At 34.1% G+C, this 26,370-nt stretch overlaps 1 protein-coding gene and 1 long non-coding RNA gene across 4 annotated transcripts in view; one reads left to right on the plus strand and one right to left on the minus strand.

The window, feature by feature from the left end:
- LOC126980137 (tau-tubulin kinase homolog Asator) overlaps nt 1-26,370 on the minus strand; it is a 103,519-nt gene that overhangs the window by 64,121 nt on the left and 13,028 nt on the right. For all 3 annotated transcript variants that reach the window (XM_050829711.1, XM_050829712.1, XM_050829710.1), the window contains exon 2: nt 744-989. In XM_050829711.1, coding sequence (XP_050685668.1) covers nt 744-799 — 56 coding nt within the window. In that variant the 5' untranslated portion in view covers nt 800-989. The remainder of the gene's footprint in view (nt 1-743; nt 990-26,370) is intronic.
- Nucleotides 4,342-9,498, plus strand: LOC126980165 (uncharacterized). The gene is made up of 4 exons (XR_007732964.1): nt 4,342-4,878; nt 4,948-5,184; nt 5,620-5,904; nt 7,381-9,498. It is a non-coding gene; the product is annotated as an uncharacterized LOC126980165 (long non-coding RNA).

Genomic DNA, 26,370 nt, shown 5'->3' on the forward strand with positions numbered 1-26,370 from the left:
AATATAATTTAATTGGAATTACTATATCCATGGTTTTTTTCTGTTATTATAGATCATATAATATAAGTCTCGTTGAGGTCAATATAAGCAAGTTGTTGGAGATACTTTATCTCTTCTTATTAATTTTTTTCCATGGAACAGAGGACAGACGAAAGTACGGATCATCTGATGTTAAATGATCACCATCACCCATATTCTCCTGCAATACCAGAGGAATCGCACGAGTGTTGCCGGCCCTTTAAAAAAGTGTGCACCATACATTTATTAGTACAATATAGATATAGAATATTAACGCGTTTGAATAGCGGTAACTTATTGCCGGGAAAGAATATTATTTTTTAAATGAATAAGAATATTTTTATCTATAATTTGATGTGTTTGATAATTTTAGGATGTAAAAAATCAAATTTAAGTATTTTTTAAAATCATGCATATACCCTATTAGCTTAGCGTGCGTGACAAGCTACGTCTTACGTTCGCGATTTGTATGACACTTTTTGTTAGTGTACGTTAATTGCTCAAAATAGAGGTTATTTCTAAAGTCTACTTTTTTTCGACGTTTTCACAGCTCTCATAGTCTATCTAGATAAATGGTCTACGCGGCTGATTTACGCCGACCGATAGCATCGTGTATAAGTGAGTAACTTAGCTTAGTTATATCATTATATACTATTATGAAACTTGCCATTTAGTGAGACACTTCTTTATTGAGATGCTTTACATTCATTAAATTTTTAACTTACCATGGCATTGAGTGGGCCCAATCCAGTTGAACTCTGCTTGGTGCGAGGATTGACATCTTTCTTCTTCTCTATTCACCAGTATTTAGCACTGCTATATTTGTCACAGAATACCTAACCTAGCCTAGCGATTGAATACCATTCTACTCTCTTGTTTTAATAATTACATTTTATAGGTTATATAAAAATAAATATTAAGCCTTCATACACTATATGCAGTTTATTGTTTTTGTGCATAGCTTGCGATACCTGTAACAACAGAAAGTTCGATTAAAAACCTTATACAATAAAATCATAGCAAAATCTATAAAATCCTAATTTAATAAGATATGAATGAAAAAGTATCCATGATTATTTTATAATTTATGAAATTATTAAAGGATCACTAATGAAATGTGAATTATTGGTTTTAAGGTTATTTGAGCCTGTAACGCAATATATTACAATTGTATCACTATGCCTTTTATTTTCATTCATAACCCAAATCAACAATGAGTAAACTAAAATTGCAGCACCTATCATGCTTTCTCACTCACACCTTATTGCTTTTCATGCTCATTATACGTACCTACTGCGTGGAAAACACATAATTACCTACTAAAATTATGAAGGAAAATCTTAAGGTTATTCGAAAGATAATATTACTTTTTTGGTAGCTGAATCTAGCAGTAGCTAGAATAACAAAATATGCTCCGCCATAGGTTGCAAGCATTTATATGATGAATATGGATGTTTGTTTCCGAGTCATGGATGTTTAAATGTATTTATGTATGTTTATATGAATTTATATATGTTTAAGTAAGTATATTGTATTAAATATATCGTTGTCTTGTAACCCATAACACAGGCTATATATGCTTAACTTGGGACAAGATAATGTGTGTAAAAAGTGTTTCAATATTATTATTATTATTATAGGTAAATTTCTCTGTTGACTAGGCTTTAACAATATATTTACAAAAAAACTCAAATGTTTTATTCCTTGTTTAATGTTCTAAAGCGTGTAGCGCAATCGAAATATTAGGTTTTCGTATTAAATATTCTCTATAGAAAATAAAAATAAAATATTTCGATACTCCCATTATTACTTTCCGAAATTTGTAAATATAGGCGCATGGTGCGAGTTCAACCGGCCAATGCTCGCTACAGAGGCTACAAAGTAGCGACTTTGCGCCGCTGTACCGTCCAGTAGGAAATTACGCAAATATTTTTTAAAATGTTTAATTTACCACACAATAACCACTAAATATGCTCCGCATAAGTTATGTTTTGTGGTTCAAATGGATGTTCAAATGAAAAAGATGTTGATAAAAGCTTTTATATTCATGTACGTCTTCAATCTTCGAGGTCTCAAGATACACATGTGCAATACAAAATAAGCTATTTCTTTTTCTTGACATTTGGGTTTTTATATGAGCAAAATATTTCTTGTCCACTTTTTCATTATTATAGTACTGAGAGTGTTTTGCTTGTACATGCACTTTATCTCTACTACACATTAACTACATAGTAAGCCTATCGTAAGGGGCTCAAAGAATAGGACACTTATTGTTTTTAAGCAATACCACATCCCATTATCTCGATCTCTATCAGATTTTTGACTAGCGAGACTTCATTGTTAACATTTTTTCTAATTTTTTTTCTTTTTAGAGCAGTTTCTTTAAATGTAACCTATATTTAAATGACATGTAGGAGCAAACTCTTAAGCCTTAATCATTTTCAAAGTAGTGTTTATTATATAAATTTTATGTATCAAAGTTTTGTATTTTTCCAATAACAATTTATAGATGATGTTGAAGGCTCCTCGCTTCGACGATGTAACCAAATTAAAGCTGATTCTACATAAAACGTCTCAGGCATAGAGTATAGACTAAACACTATTTGATTCTTAGAAGGTTAAGAAATAAGATGTGATTCTATTCTCTGGTTAATTCCGGTGGCACCACAAACGATCGCTAGTATCAACTCCGGATGTTGGATTTAAAAGTTGGTGTGCGTTTCGTTTGAGCTTTAACATAGAGATTAATTGATTATATTCGCCAGTTTTTTCTGTTCTGTGTTCGCCACAGATATTCGCTTTGGTAAATTCTTTGTCTTGTAGTTGGTACTACTCAGTAGTCTTTTTTTTATGGAATATGAGTACAAACGAGCGTACGGGTCACCTGGCGTTAAGTGATCACCGCCGCCCACATTCTCTTGCAACACCAGAGGAATCACAAGAGCGTTGCTGGCCTTTAAGGAAGGTGTACGCGTTTTTTTTAAGGTACCCATGTCGTATCGTCCCGGAAACACCGCACAAGGAAGCTCATTCCACAGCTTTGTAGTACGTGAAACCCGCACTGTGGAGGACCGCCACACATCCAGATGGTGGGGATGATATGCTAACTTGTGGTGAATCAGGTTAAACACCTCTTCGGAACACTCCCCGTGATAAATGCGGTAGAAGACACACAATGAAGCAACTTCTCTACGCAACGCCAAGTGATCCAGCCGTTCACAGAGCACTGGGTCCCCGACAATTCGAGCTGTTCTACGTTGCACGCGGTCAAATGGATCGAGCTGATACTGGGGTGCGCCAGACCAGAGATGACAGCAATACTCCATGTGTGGCCGGACCTGCGCGTTGTAGAACGCTAGAATGTGGGGCGGCTTGAAGTATTGCCGTGCTCTATTGATGACGCGCAGCTTCTTCGAAGCCAATTTGGGTTTGCCCTCCAGATGGCCACGGAATTGGCAATCGCTCGAGATTTCGAGACCCAGTTTCCGATACTAGGCGAGGCTTTAAGGGAAGTGTTATCGAAGAGTGGTGATACGACAAATGGGGTTTTTTAGTGGTAAACGCGTAAACTTGAGTGTTCTGAGTGTTAAATTGGACAAGGTTCAATTTACCCCATTCCGCAACCTTCTCGAGAGAGGACTCGATAGAAGACACAAGTTTCTCCCGGCACTGGTCGACGTTTTCCCGAGAGAGACCTGCATGGCCCGTGTATACGGCATCACCAGTGCTGTCGTCTGCATAGCAATGTATGTTGGAGGTGTCTATCATATCATTGTCATTGTTAGTCTTTGTCATTTGTGGATTTGTTGTGAATTGTGATAGAGCAAAGAGTATAATAATATATAGGGAAAAGAGAGCCCTCTCTACGCATCATGAGCTGTCTATTTAAAAGCTGGCGCCATCTGCAGATTAGCCCCGAAAATAACTATATATAAGCTCGAAATTATAAAAATAATTTTTAATGTTCTGACGATATTATATAACGAACTCTACTTTTTAATGAAGGTATTGCAATTTTTTACCATGTTGAAATTGCGCGTAGAGTTAGTTATCTAATTTTGTCACAACATAGAACATAAAGGATAGATTTAGTAGTGTAAATGGAACACGAGAGCTACATACATGTGCAAGCACTAGGCGTAGCCGCCATTTTATGACCAGTGGGCAATAATACAAAGGAAAGTTGAAAGGTTTCAAAGCGAGTGGTGACAGCTGCCAAAGCTTTAATTTTCGGGCCAACTAACAGAAGGCACTACCTACAGTCTTCTGAAAACGTCACTTTAAGGCGTCTGTGATCTGTCCGACCCCTGTGATAGAGTGAGATAATAAACAATAATATTAGATAATGTGAAGTTTTATTTACCGTTGTCGTCGCTGCGAGTTGCAAAACCTTTATTAAAATGACGGGTAAAATGATGGAAGACGGAGAAAGGAGGATTGTGATGAAAGTGTTACAATTTTTTGAGAATGAAAAGCTTAACAAAATGTGTATTCTGCCCGTAGACCAGGTCATAAAGAGAACTTGCTTGGCCACTGGGATTTCGAAATCTACTTTGATGAGGCTTAAAAGTGAAGCCAATCGCATCGAAATAAGTTCGCCTACTGCAGGTTCTACAACCGTAAAATATGAAATCTCGCCAAGGCCTAAAACAAAACGCAAGTCGAGGTCCAATCGCATTCAGTTGAATAGTTCTGATATTTGCACCTTAAAAAATATTGTGGATAGGTTCAACGCTGAAGGGAATGAAGAATCTTCACTAAATAAGATATTAGGTGCGGCTAAAGAAGAACTTAACTTCAAAGGGCAGAAAACTAGTCTCAGAAGATTGTTGACAGAAATAGGGTACAAATACGTGAAATGTATGGATAGAAGAGATTTGGTTGTTCGAAGTCCTTACTCATAACAATAAAATCATTTGAAATTTCTAGGTGAAACACCAGTTTCTAATGAAGTTTTAGAAAGAAAAGCTAGAGAGGTGTTCAAAGTCAGAGGGTGGAGGAAGACTGATGAAGCAGGTGGGGATTCTATTCCTGCAGAAAAAACATCCACATCAGCTACAACCACAATAGTAACAAATAAAACAGTCAAAAAGCCTAAGGTGGTTAAAAAGATTTTAAAATTATAAAGTCATTGAACTCTCAAACTCTGCAGGGCCAAGGGAGTTGGTAAGATTTGCCCTCTTTTTTTAGTTCATCTGTATATATTGTGCAATTTCAACACATATCCGAAAGCTTTAATTATAATGTTGATAAAATTTCAATTATTTTATATGCTTTTAAAATCATAGTAAGTATAGAATTTTTATCATTAGTAAATTAGCCATCTCCATGACTATATAACAAAAACTTAAACAAATGTTTGTTGGTATGTAATTGTGCTGGCTTGCGCTTATAAAATGACAAATTCAATCTAAATTATTTGTTCTTTTTAAAGTCATATCCCTCACTTCCGGGATTAATAATCCTAATAAATTTGTGACCCAAATTTATTAGCATATGTATAGGTTACAAATTTTATTTGTATAATTGTGTCTAATATTTCATTATATCTGTATGTATGTCTAATAAATTAATATGTAGGTACATTGAATGTTATTTCAGGCCATGCCCATAGGCCCACCAAAATTTGTGATTATAAAAAGAGCAGATGGTTCTACTAAAGCTGCTATTAAACGAGGAAGTGTAACAAATGGTCAAACAATATTAATATCTCCACCACCAAATATGGAGGCACATAGTCCAGTTCCTGTTCCCCTGACCACTATCACGGTGACAACTGAAGAGAACAAGAAATGGCATGCTGCTAAATGTAAATATGGAAAAAGACAAAAGATTGATTCTAGTTTGGAGGAGCCTGAGATTGATGATTCTTTGTCACTTACATAAGTAAGCATTTGAAAACCATAAATAGATAAATGGCCAATGTCTCTTTACCAAGCCTATTTAGTTTACCTGTATTGTATGTAGCTCTTAGCTTGTCTAGAGCTTAGTAGCATTTTTGTCAGATATTTATTTTAATGTACATAATGTAGTCTACATAACAAGTCTTAGAAACTAAGAAGCCTTCGCTGATGTGTTTATATCATTTGCGGAAGGGCTTTTAATTTTCTAAATGTTTGTCCAGTCTATTCTTGAACTGGTTACCAGATCTTGACATAACAATATCCTTGGGTAATTTATTTTATATATGAACAAATCTGTTGGACAGATGGGTGTTTATTTTATGGAAACAAATTGATATTGTAGCTTCATATCATGTCCCCTTGTTAAGAAGAGTGTTAAAAAACAATGCTGGGAGAGTTTCTTGTGCCGCTTCTTCTCTCTCCGAATGCCCTTTGTTTCCGAAGCGGTAGTAGTATTTAGTATATTAGAAATGACATCAAAAAGAATTCTAAAGGAATCAATTTTGAGAAAAAAAAGGCTTTTAATGCCTTAGTCTTGGGTTGCTCCTTCTTGGAGGTGTGCTCTCAAAATTTGGGACATTATAAGACTTATTTAGTATTTTGTAGTTGTATATTTATATATATAATAATGTTTGCATTTTGTGACTGAAAAGTCTGGACTTTTATCAAAATGACAGGCTTCTTGTAAGGACTTTACAAATTACTAATTGGTAATCCTAACTATTGTAAGAGAGTGGGTACGGATGAGGGACATAGACAGTCTATGGATTTTAAACACCTGACTTGTCAAATCAAATCAAATCTTAATCATGTACAGTATATTCACAGTATTTTTACTTCTGATTGAAGTCATACATCATTATGTATTTTCTTTATATTGGTGTTATTGTTGATTCTTATTTTTTAAGAAATTATATTGTAAGAATTTAAAACATTGTTATACAAAAATAAAAGCTATTATTATCATAGTATTATTATACTGTCCAGTGGTCCTGAGAACTTCTTAGTATTTTACTTTAATTGTGATATTTTATCTGTTAACATGCCAAAACAAATTTAAAGCAGTGGAAGAATAAAACTATCTGTGCATGATTTTTGTGACAGGTTAAAAGACAATAATGCTCTGTTAGTTCCATTTGGAAATGTTTGTCAATGAATGGCTGTCCATGACAAGTATGTAAAATGGGGTTACCCTTCTTTGATATTTTACCCAATTTTACTGGAAACTAGGATGTCCTACCGTAATCACCTAAATATTTTTGTCAAATCATTTTTGATTTGCTCACCCAAGGCATGTTAGACTGCTTATTGTTGTTGTTTATTTTTATACTAAGTATCATCAATCATGTTAACATTTTGTATTCTATTGACTTCAAAAAAATATTTTATATTCAAGTCCTTTCTATTTGTGTATGTGTCATTGATTGGTTTAATGAGATAAAACTTTTTCTTGTTTCAGGCATATCTGAAAAAGCCATCATCATCATATAACCATCGAAGGTGAAGTTGCTGCTTCCACATGTCAAAAACTTCATGCCAAGAAACAAACACATGTAAGAAAAGAAAAATGTTCTAGATGGTTCTGGTCTGTGTGGAGTTTGAAATAAAATACATGAAATGTATACTGTCAGAAAGGAGGTACCAAGTTTGGTTTAACACTTAGCATAATTAAAAATAGACAAAGATTGTTCAACAAATTGGATTTCAATTGGAGAACGTTGGTCAAAAAGGAAGTTCCTTATGGAAAGGCCTGATATTGAAGTCTGCATTTACAGGTACCAAACTCGAGGCAGCCATATTGTATTTCTGGATGATACCTATTCACATTTCACAAGTGTCTCCACTATGCTATATAACAAAAGCTGGCAAATAGAAAATAAAGATGTCCTAAGAAGGATTTTGCCAGCGCGCGATTGGGATATAAGTATATAAGTCAAAAACTACCACCCATTCCAAAACGAATGCCTCAGATTTTACAAGAATGGGCGCAACAAACTCGGAGGGTTTTTTTTTAATTGAATAAATATGTTTACAAAGTAATATTGTACAATTAAACTTATTATTTAATAGCTTGAGGGCGGTCACTCTATTCCCAATCTGTGGTATATTAAGAAATCATTTATGTTATAGTAACCTTTACCACACAAACTTTTTTTAACAATTCTTTTGAACATCGTAATACTTTTGTTTTGAACATTTTCTGGGATCTGGTTGTAAAAGGATATGCATCGCCCCACAAAAGACTTACTAACTCGACATAGCCGAGTAGTAGGCATTATAAGTTTAAGTTCGTTCCTATGTTTTGCTATACAGGATGTCCCAAAGTTATGGGACATGAAGGGAAAGTACCTTAAATATCGAAGATAATCGAAATAAAATACTATGTTACTTAAGAAGAGTTAATAGTTTTTGGCCATTCTTTCGATTGGCATCATAAAAGTAGGGGTGTTTTTTTTTTACATTTAAGTCGGTCCGATTCCCAGACGAGGCAAGTAATTTTTAGAAAATCTTTGAATGCAGAATTACTAACTTTTAAAAATAACATAAAGTCTTCTTTCAGTAAAATAGCCTATCATCGATATTTAAGGTACTTTCCCTTCATGTCCCATAACTTTGGACAACCTGTATAATCGTCTCCCGCAATTAATCGATATCGAAGAGTTTTAAAATAGTCGTTAAACTCTGTATCGTTTATTGTTTATCTTGGCACTTGGCGGGAAATACAGGACCGTTAATGTGATGTCACTGAACCAATCACTTGTTACACGATTTTTAATTATATGTAGTTTTTCCAGTAGTAGGAAAGTGTTTGGTGTTTGATGCTTGACATAACAAGAATGACTGATCCACTGTGTTGTGGTTTGTTGTCGGGAAGGTTAGAGTGGCAGCTACATGTTACATCCTGGCATTGAAGCGAATTGCGAAATTTTTGAGTGTGACCGAATTGTGGATAATAGGACCTATAAGAGCTTCAATTATTATCTGGAATTGTTGGTGTTCCGCTAAAGGATCTGTGCATAAGAATTCCCATGTGGAATATTTTTGTTGGGTTTATGATATTTGACTAACTGTGGATTTGTCTTATAATTTGTTTTTTTTTGTCTTAGAAAATTGGCATTTGATTTTATGTTCTGTGAAAGTAAAAATAGAAATAAATTTATGCCATTTTTGAAACATCAGTCGGTCAAAGTTGTTTACCGGTGCGTAAGTATTCGAGTACCTAGGTAGGTAGAACTTCGTTCAAAGGTTTATATTGAATAGCACGAAGTACATTACAAGGGATTTGAGTGAAAAACATTTTTAATTTATATTTTTACAAGTTGAATGGATAAGGAGTGCAAGAACCCCAAGACATATAATATAAAATGGCCGACGTGAAGATTTACCTCGGTTTAAACTAATATTAGATATTCCGGCAGTCCGCAGTACATGAGAGAATGCCCACAGTTTCTTAGAAGACAGTATGAGTGCGCAGTTTACATATAATGATAAACAAACTCAGCAGTCATAAATAAAGTTAACGAGCGAATGATATATGAGGCGACATCTCAAACTAAATAAACACTTTTTTCACATAGTATTTGTTTATTTATAGTATATTGCTGCGTATGTGCAGATTTTCAAGGAGCTCGATGAAATTTTCGGTTGGCCTGCAGTATCGAAGATTGATAATAAAGCGTACTTTCGTCATCGTTCGTTATACAGACTGCACCCTCGGAATGTCTACAGAACTTGCAGATAAAAATATGTACCTACATATTTGACAACCCGTATTGCCGAGTGGTTAGCGATCCTACCTACTAAGCTAGAGGTCCCGGGTTCGAATCCCGGTAGGTGCAAGCATTTATATGATGAATATAGATGTTTGTTTCCGAGTCATGCATGTTTAAATGTATTTATGTATGTTTATATGAATATATGTATGTTTAAGTAAGTATATTGTATAAAATATATCATTGTCTTGTAACCCATAACACAGGCTATATATGCTTAACTTGGGGCAAGATAATTTGTGTAAAAAGTGTGTAATTTTTTTTTTATGTAGTTATCCTGAAAGCGTGAACGCGTAACAAACTCATTAACCGACTTCCAAAAACGGAGGAGATTCTCAATTCGTCGGTATGTTTTTTTATGTTTTTTACCTCAGAACTTTCGACCGGGTGAATCGATTATGATAATTCTCTTTTGGAATCTGGTGCTTCCCGGGTGGAAATGGAAATTTTCTTATAAATTATTAAAACTTTCGTGAGACATTGTTAAGTTATTTAATAATAAGGCTACACTCGCCCTGGTGTAGGAACTCCGAATGGTCCGAAAGTAGTCGGTTCCCACACAAATAAATCGTGAGTAAAGCCGTATTAATAAATTTTCTTTTATTTACATTTTACATAGAATTGTGAGAGAAAGTCAAACACTCGCCCACGCTGTGACGTCATTCGTCATGTGTTCAAACGTACACAAATCAGCAGATATTTCACGTTAGTAAATATTAATAAAATTTCGCTGAATCAGAAGACAATATTTAGTCTATGATGTTTAGATATGAAGTCACACACCAGTGGGAGGCTCCTGTGCACAGGATGCAGGCTAGATTATGGGTACCACAACAGTGCCGTTTTCCGCCGTGTAGCAGTATTGTATAGTGGGCAAACAAGACTTAACATCTTGTCTCAAGGTGACGAGCGCAATTGTAGTACCGCTCAGAATTTTCGGGCTTTTCAAGCATCCTCAGCGGCACTGCATTGTAATGGGCAGGGCGTATCAATTACCATGAGCTAAACGTCTACATCATTAGTCGTCGTCATGAAAAAAGAACATCTCTAACAGAGATACAGCAAGATGAGCGAATCTTTTGGTACTGTAACTGATTTTGATTGAAAAGTCGTAAACAGTCAGCCACGCTTGACATTAGTTCCTTAGTATTTTGAATATTGAACCACTAGCTAACGCACACATTGAGAAATATTGGTCTCGCATAAACAAGCTGTCAGGTGGTCTATATGCTAGTATATTAGTCTATAATTGAGCCAGGGGTGAACCCGCGGACTTTAAAAACCCAACGAGAGAAATAAATCATAAAAATGTATGTTTGAACTCTGGTACAACTCTGGCTAGGAAAGTCTTATCTGTTCTATAAACTGCAAAATCGGTCACAATTATTTTCCAACTCATTACATTTCTATCCATTTCTTAATATTCACTAGTCCAGTGAGATCCCTTAAAAATATATTTAATAAAACATACGTCACTCGCAAAATATAACCGGCTCTATATTTTCTGATTGCCATAAAGTTTTAGAATTTTGCGTGTAGTTCGAATAAAAATATTTTGTAATCTAAGAATGATTTCAACTATTAACGTAGTTATACCTACATTGAATATATTTTTAATGATAATTAAATCTAGTACAATGGCAAATGGCATTTGTACGCGAGTATCGAATAAAAATACAAGAACCATTAGAATGCGTAAACTTCCGCCATGTTGGAATACCGCCAAAATGTCAAGTAGGTGTGTACATTAGCAGTAGTCAGGGTAGAAAAGGACAATAGACAGAGCCTTCAAGGCTTGGAAACGAAAAATAAGCGAACCTGTTTACGTGTATACATAAGAAAATAAGAAAAGAACTGTATATTCGATTTGTTTTACCTTTAACCGATATTTTTCAGTTTTTAGTTGTTATATAATTAAGTTCATCAAAACGTTTCAACGAATAAACCAGTTAAGAACGGTTTTACCATTTATCTTCAACCCCGAGTCATTTGACAGAGTAAAGTTTTAATATGCGTGATATTAATTAAATATTAATTATTAGTAGTGTGTGTACGTTCGTCTCGTTGCGATTCTCGCGGAATTTAACCGGTTAGTAAGAATTAATAAAAAAAACCGGGCTTATCGATCGAATAACCGATAAATTTAAAATCGATTACAGAGCCTTGCCTAACAATCACATTTGCTGTAATAAATTAATGCAGTCAATGTATTTTCAAACATCCTCATCATGGCCAAATAACCGTACCATTCCCTTCTTAATGCCAGTCATTCACAAATTATCGCACTCTAAACGTCTCTTTGACATCAAACGGAATATATTAAAAATTTAGAAGTTGAAAATAAAAATGTTGTTGATTTTCCCTATACATCGAATTTACATAAATATCGCGTGCATTCATTGACAGCATACTTGGCTAAGATGGAACTGAAAACTCAGCAACCGCGCGGTCTATATAAAATAGATCTGTTGCATGATATCTATTACTCTGTAAAGATTATACCTACCAATATTTATTTACTGTTAATAATATTGAGTGTACTAACAAAAAGTGTGAAGATTATTTCATTCTCGACCTGCAGCCAACTGCTGAAAGATATCGATGCAATGTACACGTGCTCTTAGCCACAAGTATTAGTCTTTAGTATTTTAAGAGCATGTTAATCCGAAGATTTCTGCTAACTATAGAATATACCAAAAGGCATAAAAGACATTTATTTTCTTAAAATTGATTCCTTTAGAATTCTTTTTGATGTCATTTCTAATAACTACTAGATACTACTACTGCTTCGGAAACAAATGGCGCTCTGAGAGAAAAGAAGCGGCGCAAGAAACTCTCCCAGCATTCTTTTTTGCGCTCCTTTCAATAAAAATATACAATATTGTACAATCATTTCAATCACAATCTAGTCCCAGGCTGTCCGATCATTTAGATATTCAGCAGTGGAGTAATAGGATTTACGACAGCGCCATTTTTTTATAAAACATTTAAATTTATTTATAGATAATGCCTGAACAGTGGCTGGCACTTTATTATAGAAGTGTATACATTTACCCTTAAAGCTATTATGTATCTTATAAAGCCTACTGCAATTAGTTACAAGCAATCCCTTATTTCTAGTGTTATAATAATAAAAATCACTATTAAGAGCAAATAATACAAAATACGCTTAATGAAGATCTTTATGTACAGACGTAACGGAAAACGGACAAACCCAACGCTTATAGAAAGATCGATTCGATCCTCGCGCTCCGCTTGTGATTGAAAATTGAAAGTTTTCTAATATTCGGGAAGTTCGTTTTATCCCGTTTGTCGAAAATCGAGTTTTCATCTGATCTCGACGTTTTAAGGTCTTAGGAAGCTTCCCTGACTATTCCCGCAATGGTGTCCGTGCGTGTGTGTGGAAGTATATGTAAATTGTAAACCTCTTATAACTTTTGAACGGTTCGACCGATTTCATCGCGGTGGGCGCCATACGAAAAAGCTTAACCAAACTTAGAATTTGGAATTCATCAAATTTAATGTTTTTTAAAAGTTCAAAAGAAAATAATAGATCGATAATTAAAACAGAAAATAACAAACAACATAACACATAATATTTAATCACAATACTTAACACAAAGATAGAATATAAGTAAGTAGTTAATTGGTGCTATTTCTGGCAATTCTATTAAAATAGTTTAGTTATTAATTATATATATTTAATTCAAATTTTAAACTTGTATACAATAGTTGTTAAGGAATATAAATAAGAATTGAAAAACATATCACATGCATGAATTAGTTTTACTGAAAACAATAAAAAAGTATCGCCAGATATAATCATCGTTATTTTATTTTATCTATTTATTAATCTTATTTGATTTTTATCGTGTTATTGTTTTTTTTATGATATCAAGTGACGACACGAGCAACACGTTCAACTGAAAGTACATGACGTTACGATGCAGTGCCGCTCGGCATCAAACTCAAAATTCTGAAGTCCACTTCACCAGTGGGAGGCTCCTTTGCACAGGATGCCGGATAGATTATGGGTACCACAACGGCGCCTATTTCTGCCGTGAAGCAGTAATGTGCAAGCATTATTGTGTTTCGGTCTGAAGGGAGCCGTAGCTAGTGAAATTACTGGGAAAATGAGATTTAACATTTTGTTTCAAGGTTACGAGCGCAATTGTAGTGCCGTTCAGAATTTTTGGGTTTTTCAAGAATCCTGAGTAAGTACCTAATGTATTGTCGTGTTCCGCTCGTCCCTTATTTCCATTAAAAAAAGCCACGGCGCCTTTCAAAACGGAACACAAAATATACCTACTGCAAAATTGCCAGAAATATCTGTATATAAATATATATATCTATACGAGTTTATATAAAAATTAATTGCTGTTCGTTAGTCTCGCTAAAACTCGAGAACGGCTCGACCGATTAGGCTAATTTTGGTCTTGAATTATTTGTTGAAGTCCAGGCAAGGTTTAAAAGGTGAATGAATATGAAAGTGTTCGGAATTAAATAAAAACAACAATTTTGTTTTTCCTTTGATTTGTCCCCCGTCGTCCGATATTTGTTTTGTATGGACATATTTTCTATGAGAATTTATTGACGCACGGTGTGACAGTTCTGCTGTGAAACAATTTCATTACAACAACAGCGAGCATATTTTACGAAATATTTCTCGATGTTGTAAAATATTATGGACAAATTCAGAAAAAACAGAATTTTATTTATTATAATATACAGAACAACGTCTGTCGGGTCAACTAGTAATTAAATAAAAAGTGAGCCCAAAACTCGGCCGATTTGAGTCTTCAACTGCAAAACAGTTAACTCCTGCAATTAAAATTTCCCTGTCTGAAATTCGCTTATTGTTTTTTTATCTATCACTGTCTGATATCCTGCCCACAAGTGAATCTATTTACTTTATTTCTACCTTTCTCAATCCGAACAGAAATTATTAAATAAAACAGGAAAGTTGTCCAAACATTATGATAGCTACAAAGATAAAAAGTGCTAAAAATAATCAAGATTCAGTCGGTGTTGCCAACTGTGAGATGTGCGCTTACATAATGTACCTGCTCTCTTTGGATTCACAAACGGTTTGTCTGTCGTCGAAGGTTGGACAACTAAGAACCTACTACAGTAATTAAAAATTCAAACTCTGATATTCATTAAATTTTACCCATTCGAAAATTTATGCCACAGACCTAAGAAGAACGGACGTGAGAATTTCAGCGGACTTTTTTTTTTAAATTTCATTACAATATAATGTCGTGCAATAAAATTTATTATTTAATAGTCTGAGAGCCTCTATACACAGTCCGTGGTATCATTAAGATAATCATTTATGTTATATAGTACCTAACCTTTACCACACAAACGTTTTTTTAAATTTGATAACACATTTGTTTTGTTGGCATCATGTTGTAAAAGCATATACATCGCCCAGTTAAAGACTTACTAATTCCGTACTCCTAACTACCCCTCTCTCCATTATGATTGTCGCTGTGCTTATGAACATAAAGAACATTATGAAGAATACCAATACATTTAGATACAATAGTTGTATGTCCCAAGGTGACGAGTGTAGTTGTAGTGCCGCTCAGAATTTATGGGTTTTGCAATGATCATGAGCGGCACTGCAGTGTAATGGGCAGGGCGTATTAATTACCATCAGCTGAACGTCCTGCTCGTCTCGTCCCTTATTTTCATAAAAAAAACCATAAAACATACCCAGTAGAAGAAGACTTAGTAACTTAGGCTTTATTTAACTACCCTCTTTTAATACTATTTTACTACTTTTATTTACTACTTTTTCTGTGGTCTTATAACATTGACCAATACTTTTTATAAGTTGCATGAAACGCTGCTTGCTGTGAAAATGCGATCCTGAGACTACATACCTACCGCAGGTATTTAGCATAAGGTAAGTCTTTCGGAGTGGGTGCTGAACATAAGGTTGGGTATAGAATAACGGAACCAAATAAATTTAAGACTATAGCTGCATATTTATTTAGGTTCTTATTAAGGTAGGCATTGCTTAATGTGGTATGCATGCCCCTGTTAGTTATAATAATTGGTTGTAATAGTAGCGACTAGAATACATACCTACACCACATGAGTAAATAAACCTAGTTATTGTGTCTAGTCTCTGGCGAAATTTCAGCTGAGTATCTCTTTAAAAAAGGGGCGTTCTTACAGCTGAACGTTAATTAAAGGGTTTCCGATGGTTATTCTTCGTATAGCTACAGAACCCTGAAAACTCGATCTGGCGCCGAACATTTATGACGTTACGAAGTTCAAGGGAATCGTTATAATGAGGCCGCGCGATTGACTACTGAAAATTGAAACCGACATAAAGATCGGGCATCAGCCGAGTTCAATTTGGACCTGCATGAATAACAAATGATTTCATTTTAAAGTGAAACACTGATCGTAAAGGTGTCACCGGAAATACAATGACCCACCTACGTCTCACCAAACCTGACGAACTAATTACGCATTTGGCAGTCGGCACGAGCTGGTTAAAATCAGGACGGAGTTCTTCCGGAACAAAGCACAAAGACGAGACAAATTAGAACAAGAAATCTGTTAAGTACTCTGTCACTACATCAATACCTAGTTGTATAGACTTGTATATTTCACCTACTTTCATAGTGTCATGTCTTACGGAATTATATTGTGGGGTAGGGCTGCAGATATTGAAAACATATTTGTGCTGCAGAAAAGAGCAATTCGAGCAGTCTATAAAATGCGTTCAAGGGGTTCATTGAGAGAAAAGTTTAGTGAAATAAATATTATGACAGTACACTGCCAGTACATATACGAGAACCTCCTATACGCTCATAAAAATATTAGCCAATTTAAAAAGAATAGTGATGTACACAGTGTCAATACTCGAAACAAACATAAACTCGCAATTCCATCTACTAGGCTCCCTAAAATTGCTAAATCTTTTAAAGTGGATTGTGTTATATTTTATAATAAACTCCCAAATAAAATTAAAATATTACCTATTAAAAATTTAAATGTGTCGTAAAAAATAAATTAACATCTAAGGCCTATTATAATGTGAAAGATTATTTGAATGATAAATATAGTTGGAATTAATGTTCTAAATTTTGTTATTGAATATTGTTACACTCATTTGAATGCTATTGTAACTTTTGTACTTCATCCTGACTTGCACTAAATAACTTATAAAGTTTTACAGTGAATAAAGATTTTTTTGACTTTGACTATAAATTACACCAGCTCATATTATTTAGTATCTATCACCCTAGCAAAACTCTCTAAGAAAAAAGCGATTGTCTGAAACGTGCAATGATTGATAGATAACGGCAATGATCTTAAAAACAGAGCCGAAATCCACTCCGTTCTATGCAACTGTTCGCTTTCAAACTTAGCCGGATTATACTTGGTCGCCATTTTGTAATTATTGCACGTTTCATACTAAACTAAATTTAAATTTTTACATAGGCAGTCTCGTCTCTTATTAAGTAAAATACATCATATTTGGTTTCTATGGAAGGCACTTTCTTCTGGAAGACAGGTACTTTTTAATAGAAGAGGTGGACAAAGGAACATACAAAATCGATGGTTTGTGATCACCGCGGCTTATTCGTATAACATCAGAGGTATCACAAGAGTTGCCAAACCGTCAAGAATCAACGGTTCAACCTATTGTGACACCGACGCTTGAAGACAAAGAAAAATATTTATTCACAATAACATAACACATTGTCTACCAACACTTGGTAGTCGTTATGAAGCTACATCAACATGGCGAGAAGAACTGACAAAAATGACACAGTTCATCTTTTAATAATTACTTTTATTATGTTGTATTGTGCTAATTAGGGGACAATACAATTTAGGTGTTACTTTATTATTATAACGAATACTTACGATATATAGGTGGACGTAAATTTATGACGCAACAGATAATACTGAAATAAATCGAATATGGTTAGAAAACATTAGCTGTAGAGGTGGAAATGAAATTGCTTACATCAAATGTTACACCAATTAGCTAGTTTTAAACTAAAAACTGTGCAAATAGCTATTCCAAGGGATTGGTCCCAGTTTATTAGAACATGCGGCGGTAGAAGAAAATTTGATAACTTCGATAAGACACACACACTCACGCCTTGTTCCCGTCGGGGTAGGCAGAGACAATAGAATGCCATTTGCTTCTATCCTTACAAACCTCACGCGCTTCCTCTACATTCATTACTCTTTTCATACATGCTCGCCAGTTGCGGGTGCTTCGGACCTCTCCTTTTCTCAAAACGTCCCCAATTTGGTCGACGAATGTTTTACGAGGTCTGCCGATAAGACACTGTCAGATATTAAAGAATATGATTAGAGAAGAGTTTAAAATATCAGATTGTGTGTTCTTACAATTAAAATAATAAGCCGGGTATCGTTAATTACAAAAAAAAACTTTGCAGATTTTCTGAAATATCGCTAATACGTAATGCTTCGAGAGGAGTTGAGCTGCCCGCTGATTTATCCTGTTTGCTGCAGGGAGAAAAGCCGATATCTTCTGCAAGAATTTCACGAGTATTGTAAAAAATTGAAACATAGTGCTAACGAAATTGATTTCCCTGAGGCTGACTAGTATTATATTAGTAATAATCATTTGCTATATAGTACTATTATTATTACAATAATATATAATAAATATTTTATTTTTTTATAATTTAGTTTATAAGTAATTTTATTGTTTTTACTTTAAAATGCAAGAGAACCATATTTATCATAATATTATTCCCGTTGAGATCTTTAATAACAGAAAAAACATTGGAGATAGTAAGTATATCTAATTCCATTTGAATTCTATTTTCTGCATTTATATATTGTGTTTAGTTTTATATATTAATATGAATTGATGAACTTAAAAATTAAAATATTGATTAATTATTGCCTTGTTTAAAGGAGTGTATAATCAAAGAACACTCCTTTAAATTCATCAGAGATAAATCTGGGTTTAAAGCAAAAAAAAACGCGTTAGTAAATATGCGTCTATTTTTGGAAGACTATCTGCATGCGCTTTAACAAATCCACTATCAGTCATTGTAAATGATAATTATACAATCATTTAATAATAAAAAACCAAGATAAAATTTAATATATCGCTAATGACTGAAAATAATATCTAGCTACTATATAACCTATAGTGTTTACAATGGACTTTGACGTCACACTGCGCTTCAACCAATAGCATTGCGTTTCGATGTTTTATATTTCGCGCGTATTTATTGCACTTATGTATATTTAATATTTATTATTCACCACATATTTAATTAAAAAAAACTATTTAAGATAAAGGAAATAATAATAAAAATTAGAAAAAATAATATTTCAACTAAATATAAGTTACATGCATACCCTTTTTCATGAGAATAAACTATTTAATATTTAATCAATAACAATCAACAGACTAAAAAAAGTTTTTGAACTAAATATAAGTTACATGCATACAATCTATTTTTGTCACTTCCATAAACTGAGACACTATTAGTGTATGACACTTGGACGGCTGGCCTAAGCCGGACTTGAAACTTTACTAGTCTTGCCTAATTGTATGTGTATGTCAGTGGGACAACGTCACGCGGGGTCGCTACGGATAACGAAGAGGACATTGACGTTCACAATAGCGGGCGACGGCATTGTACGGGCTTGAGGCCGGTCAGCGACACACACACACACCTGCTCTCATTACGGATTCCTAAAAGGAATTTATTTTGGACACAGGAAGTATTATTTCTTTTGTCATGAGTATAGGTTATCGAATTGAGTGATTTTACAGGGAATCCACACTTGCGAGTGAGGGGGCGGTTTCAGTAAAATCTGATGCTAACTATATTTGTCGTGTATTTTTAATGGAACAAGTAATTTTTTACCCAAAAGAAACACACCCGAAACGAAACTCTAAGACACCCCAATTGCCTTGGATTGAGGTTTCGGGTGTGTCATATTAGATTTTCATTGAGAATATAGGTACGGCGTGGAGCTATTATGGTAACATTAAATGAACACACGATTAGAGCTTTCTAACCTCAAAGTAAATAATTGAAACAAACAAATTATATAAGTATTTAAGAAACAAAATTTAAATCACCCTTAACATGGTCGCATGGGCGCGGCTTCTAAATTTCTTACGGGTTGTTCCAAATGATAATAAGGAAAATGGATTTATTTACGTGAATTATGTATTTTTGTTTATAATTACGGTTAAGGAGGTCTACCCGTGTGTTTATTTAAATGTCGCCATTGTAGCGCCACGCTGCTCGAACAATGTATCCTTGACATCTGTCAAGTAACCGTATGGCATGTAAACACTGTCATTGTCAGAATTGAGCTGACAGCGTCACGTATTGTTCTGTTCTGTGTGAAGTTCGAATGACGTCCTGAGCGTGTTTTGCCACTCAAATATAGATTGCAGTCGGAGTAAGGAGGTCTATTACCAAAATCGAAAGCCGAAGTTTCGGTCCCAAAAGAAAGAACGACGAACTTCGAATTAAAACCTATTATTACCAAGGTACTTCGGATCCAAATATTGCGGACGGATATCATTTCGGAACCATAGACATTACCATAAAAAGTGAAGTTGTAGTTACGATCATAATATTGTCAAACAACGAAAAAGTAAATGTCAAGTGAATTTGGGAATAAGGTAAACGAAAGATAAATTCGTATTTCAATTGTGGTTCAATTTGGCTCCGGATGCTACTTCTAAAAGAGTTGTTTTACAGCTGGGCTTGTAAGTCGTGGGTACAATTTTCTAGTAATATGGGCACGCACACTTGAGATATTTGGTCGAGTTGAACTATGGTACGACTTGTGGGTTTGAACTTTGATCCCGATAGTAGTGCTACATAGTTTTCCAACACAAAATATTATTTTTATATAAATTTCTGAAAAAAATTAGCCTTGTAATAACATTTGTAACGTATATACCGAATAGAAAAGGAAAGTTGTTATTATTACTGTAACCGATTTTAATTGATAAGCCGTAAACAGTCAGCATTAGATCCATAGTATTTTAAGTATTAAACTAGCTAAATTAGCTATAACGCACACATTGACAAATCAAAATTGGTCACGAATAATCGGGCTGTAAGATCGTCTATAATTCGCTAGTAGGTATATAAAGTAAGTCTATGATTTTAACAATATCAAAGAAGAGCCAGAATGTCACATAAATGGACAACAACCAAAGAGAATGTAAGTACTACGTATTAAGAGGCGGGACTACCTATGTGAAAATTTAATTTAAGTTTGTATGAAACGTGCAGTGATTTGACATAAGTTTGAAATAATAAGTCTTCGTCGAAACGAAGTAGGTATAATCCGGCTGAGTTTGAAAGCGGATAGTTGCTTAGAACGTAGTGGATTTCGGCTATCTCCGTTTTATAAGATTATAGCCGTCATCTGTCAATCCATTACTGATTGCACGTTTCATGCAATCGCTTTTTTCTTACAGAGTTTCGCTAGGCTGTTCACAGCTTAACACCATTGCACCAACTATGCTAAGTAATAACAAACATGTTGCACCATTTGACACTGTTTAGAATGTTTAAAATAAAGCACCCTATTTGATTAAGAAGGCCTTGTTGCGATCATTTCAAGATCAATGTCAATATCTCCACTGTGTACGAACTGATAAGTTTCGTATTTATATCTGTTCGATTAATGTTTACGATGCTCAGATATAGCAACTCCGTTAGAAGGAGTCGTCAAATAGTTTAACGATCGAGTCTAAACTCAATAATCTAAAATCGGTGTTATTCACGTATAAACAGTAAACACTTAGAACCGCATTGATAATGTTGATCTTTGTAACTTTTTGATTGTTTCCTCTCAATATATTCATGATAATGTATATTTATTATTGACGAAATTTCTGTCTTAGACATAATGTTAACACCATCAATCTACACACATTGTAAATGAATAAATATAAGGTGTGTACGAAGGGAATGACCCAATACGACAATGCCACAAGCATTGCCATGTAAACAAGCATGACAAAGCCTACCACAGGAACTCAATCAAATAATTATTATATCTATAACAGCGCTGACTCCGTCTATAACCTACATTATTTTTTAATACAGTAAAAGCTCCATATTTGCGCTTTGTCTATTCGCGAATTTAAAATTTAAATATTTACGTCTAAAGATTTCTTTATGCGCGGATGTAATCGGTACATCATTTAAAAGGATTATTGTAATTGAAAGGATTCCATTAGGTATCCAACCCAATATCCTCTGTAAACGCGTCGTCAAATGGACTTAAGATATATAAAAAAGTAAAATAGACCTTATTTGTTATTACAACCAATTTAGGGAGCTTTAAGAACAACCTTTAAACCTTTAAACCTATAGTATGAAGATAATCATTAATCAATATGGTTAGGGTAAGGTGGGGCTCATTGTTACAAAAAAATAAACGATAATGTAGCGACGAAAATATTTATTTAATCAACTTCTAACTAGCAAGTATAAAACTTTAATAGTCTCTCTTAATTTAAAATTTTCTAAACATAACTTTTATTAGGAACTCTTTTACTTAAATTGCATTTTAATCAGATCAGTCGATTGTAACATTGAACCCCGTATCTGGGGTACTCTGTTACAGGGTAAGGGGCACAATGTTACAACATCAAAATAGTATAAAAACGTTTTCAAGAGAAAGAAAAATCTTAATATGTCTTCCAACGATACCGTTGCCATATCTGGTTCAAGAAGAAAGTAGAAATGACTTGACTTTTCACTTTTACGTCAATAGCTAACTTTATATACATTATTTTAAAAATGTTCAGTAATTTTCGAAGTTTTTCAGCTCTCTTGCAAAGACTTTCTTTTCTTTGTGTTATATTCTTTTTGTTTACCTTTTCATGTTTATTTCTTACCATTTTCTTTTAAAATCTAAAGAAATTTTAGTTGGGTATAATTGTAAGACAGTGCCCCGTAACACAGTGCCCCAGGTGAGACAAATCGAAAAAAAATATCATTAGAGTCTTTTCGGGAATGTTTACGAAAATCTACTTACGATAATTTCAAGCTAAATATTCAGGGATTAGAGGAAAATCACAATCACTTACCTTTACATAATACATCAAGAAACATAATAATAAATTTGATCTGATTTTGATCACAAAATCGATTTTTGTTTGTTCTTTCTAAACCGCGGTACAGACTGAAGCGATTACAACTGTTCAAGAATGGCCGCTTATGAGGATGTGAAAACTGTATACTACCACCATTGTAAAAATAAATGTCAGGAACATAGATACTTGCATTGTAACAGTGTACTCCATGTACCACCTTACCCTACTAGTATATATTTGTTCTTTATCCCCTATAATTCAATATAAATTACAATTCCATATTGACGGTTTCTATATTCGAGGCATATTTAAAGAACAAATACCCTGCGAATAAAAATCTTTTACTGTACAGCGAAGGTTAAACAACAAAGTCGTCATCAGCTGGAGTGAGCCACATCGATCAGTTACTGATAAGTGATGTAACTAAATTGTTTCTCGAACAGATGAGAGCCATACTTCAGTCATTTAGATAAGAAGAGAAATTATCTCCATGCGATTATCAGTTGTGGTTTAATTATAACTTGCTGGTTACAGCATTCAAAGGAACGCACAAAGCAAATGAAAATCACTTTATTCATGTAGGTCAAGTAAATGAAACTTATGAACGTCAAAAGTTTTCTTCTCTTTTTATATTTACCACTACTTCGGAAATGGTTAAGCTTTAATGAGAATAAGTGACAAGAAAATAATTGATACTCTTTTAAATCAACATTTACAGCTTCGTTTTAGAGATTATTTCAATTACAATATAGGTAATATATAAAGTGATGCAACAAAAATACTCAAACGTCAAGTACTCAATGCCTTACACGAGTAAATCAAAAAAAGTAAATGTAAATTAATACGTAAAAATCTTGTGCCAAAGGCGAGCCCACTCCTTTAAATTTTTTTACTTTACAGAGGAGTATTATTAATAAACTAGAAACAAACTCTATGTATCGCTTGTGCTGCCAGACTCTCTCTTTAAGACTTTTATATTTTGCAGTATAAGTCTATAATAAAAACTACGTTTAAAAAACCGACTTCAAAAGCTGAAAAGTATCAAATAACTAAAAATTTAATTTAATACACCTCTTATGCAAACCTTTACATTTAATATCAATAAAACTCTATTTTTGATATGTGCTACCTATTGATAGGTTTTAAGTCAGTGCCAAGCCCTAAACAAAATAAAACGTAATATTATAAACAGCTTACTTACTGTAATTTTAAGTTGTCTGGCCACGCGTGTCTGTTCGCTTGGGTTGTTTGTTCTAGACGAAGCTATCCCGCTCAAAGTCACGCGTGGCAAGTGTACCTAAGTGGTGGTACCTTTATTACATATGGCTTGGCACCGACTTCTAAGCTATCAATATGTAGCACATTCAATTAATTGCATTTTATTAATATTAAAGGTAAAGGTTTGCATAAGAGGTGTATTAAATTAAATTTTTAGTTATTTGATACTTTTCAGTTTTTTTAAACGTAGTTTTTTTTTACGTTTAAGTGTCAGTTAATAATAATATATAATCAACCCGGATGAAAACTCCAAAAAAAAGCCGTACACAAAAAAACAATTATGTCATCCTGATTCCTGGTAGACGAAAATTTTCATATAAATCTTCATAAAATGAAAACTACTGGGCCAAACTATGTAAAATTTTTATGGGACCAAATGGCATTTATTTCGCATCAAAGAACTACGGATCATAAATCTCAGAGTAATCGGTGTACATACATAAAAAAAAGTACCGATCGAATTGATAACCTCCTCCCTTTTGAAGTCTGTTAAAGAATATAATAACAGTAGGAATGCTAGAGTAAATCCCTCTAATAATTTGGTACGAACTTGACGACTTTGGATCAAAAAACAATCGCAATAATTAATGCTTTGTAAAAGGTTGCATATTTTATTTAGTGGGGCCGTTTTACTTACTTAACTTACCCACTTTTCGGCAAACGGGTTAATACTATTAATATATAATCAAACTAAATGAAAACTCTTAAACATACAGTACACAAACTATAATAACATGGTAAACAAAAATATTCATAAAAAATGTTCACAAAATGTAAACTACAGGGCCAAACTATGTAAATTATGGGACCAAATGGCAAACATTCTGCATCAAACTAAAGAAGAATCACGGAAATCGGATCATAAATCTCAGTGTAATCGGTGTACCTAAAAAATACCAATCGAATTGAGAACCTCCTCCTTTTCGAAGTCGGTAAAAAATATAGCAAAATCATATGAAACAAGAAATTCTATTTATAATTACTCATATTGCAATTATTTAAACTAATATCTTGCACATGTCCACTCAGCTTCAATGTGTGCCAAAAGCAAATTTCGGATACTTCGCGGCAATTGCAAACATAAGGAAACAAATTAAATGCATTGAGTGTACGAATTGAACATAAAGTCTGAGAGAGACAGGTGTATGTTGTGTTTGGGTGTGAGAGCGAGAGAGTGTGAGTGCATACAACAGGCAGCGATATGCAACTTTATAAAGAGTTTTATTTTTGTCTTCCTGAAAGACGATCCGAGATCGCCCGCTGCCAGCACCAAATGTTGCAACTTAACAAGGTGGTAGGGAGTAATAAACAAACCTACTTCTGGTAAGCAATAAATGTGCTTACATCGGCGTGTTTCAAAATTTTACCGCCGATAGGGAAAGAGCGGTTCAAAGATTGTATAGGCAATTCGTCAAGTTTTAAGGAATAAGAATGAGACAAGCCACAGTATGGCAATTTTAAATAGTTTTATATCATAATAGTCTAGATTGTGAGTTGTGAAATGCCATCAAGGAGTCGGAATAGGGACCGAAAACGGTCCGATAAAAAGATAAGTGTTACTGTAGTACGAAGTGTAAGTATAGATAGAATTTGTTAGCTAGCTTACTTATTGAGTCTCGAAAATATATTTATAAATATTATTTGTTATGTTATATTGTAGAATAATGTACCCACTTATTGAAACGATTTAGGCAAAAATATAAATAGTCCTCACAATCACAACGATTGCCAAATGCTAAAATGCCGGTATCATCGTTGGGCGATACCGAATTCCCGCCAAAACCACAGACTATCTGGTATCTGCGGTGCGTTCCGAAATCGTCTGCGATTCAAAGACAATAAACTCTTTGTGAGAAACATTTTATAGACAGCGCGGTCACTCCCACGTCTTGCCCGGCTAATAATATGTTACGCTTCTAATAACATAAATAACACATTTCTACCGACGTAACTCTTTTATGAGTGTTCCAGGAGACAACGAAATGTACTTTACGTACATTCAATGTTACTTTTTTAAAATACAATCTAGTTAGCTTAAAATATAATAACACACACTCAAACTTTGAGAAGCTTATCTATGTATTCGTCTTCTGGTACGTGGTCGCCATTCGAGGACTTTATTGCCGCACCGGCCATCTGTCATCAAATATTTTAAATACTATATAATAGGCAGAGTGATGTTAACAAAACTACTTCAAACTTAGGTGAAAATGCAAATTAAGTATTTGTATACCTACAGAGTTTGATGGTAATAAACTTATGAACAAGATAACAACAAATGCACCAGAAT

This window comes from Leptidea sinapis, chromosome 5 (assembly GCF_905404315.1).
Source record: "Leptidea sinapis chromosome 5, ilLepSina1.1, whole genome shotgun sequence".
Taxonomy (NCBI): Eukaryota; Metazoa; Arthropoda; class Insecta; order Lepidoptera; family Pieridae; genus Leptidea; species Leptidea sinapis.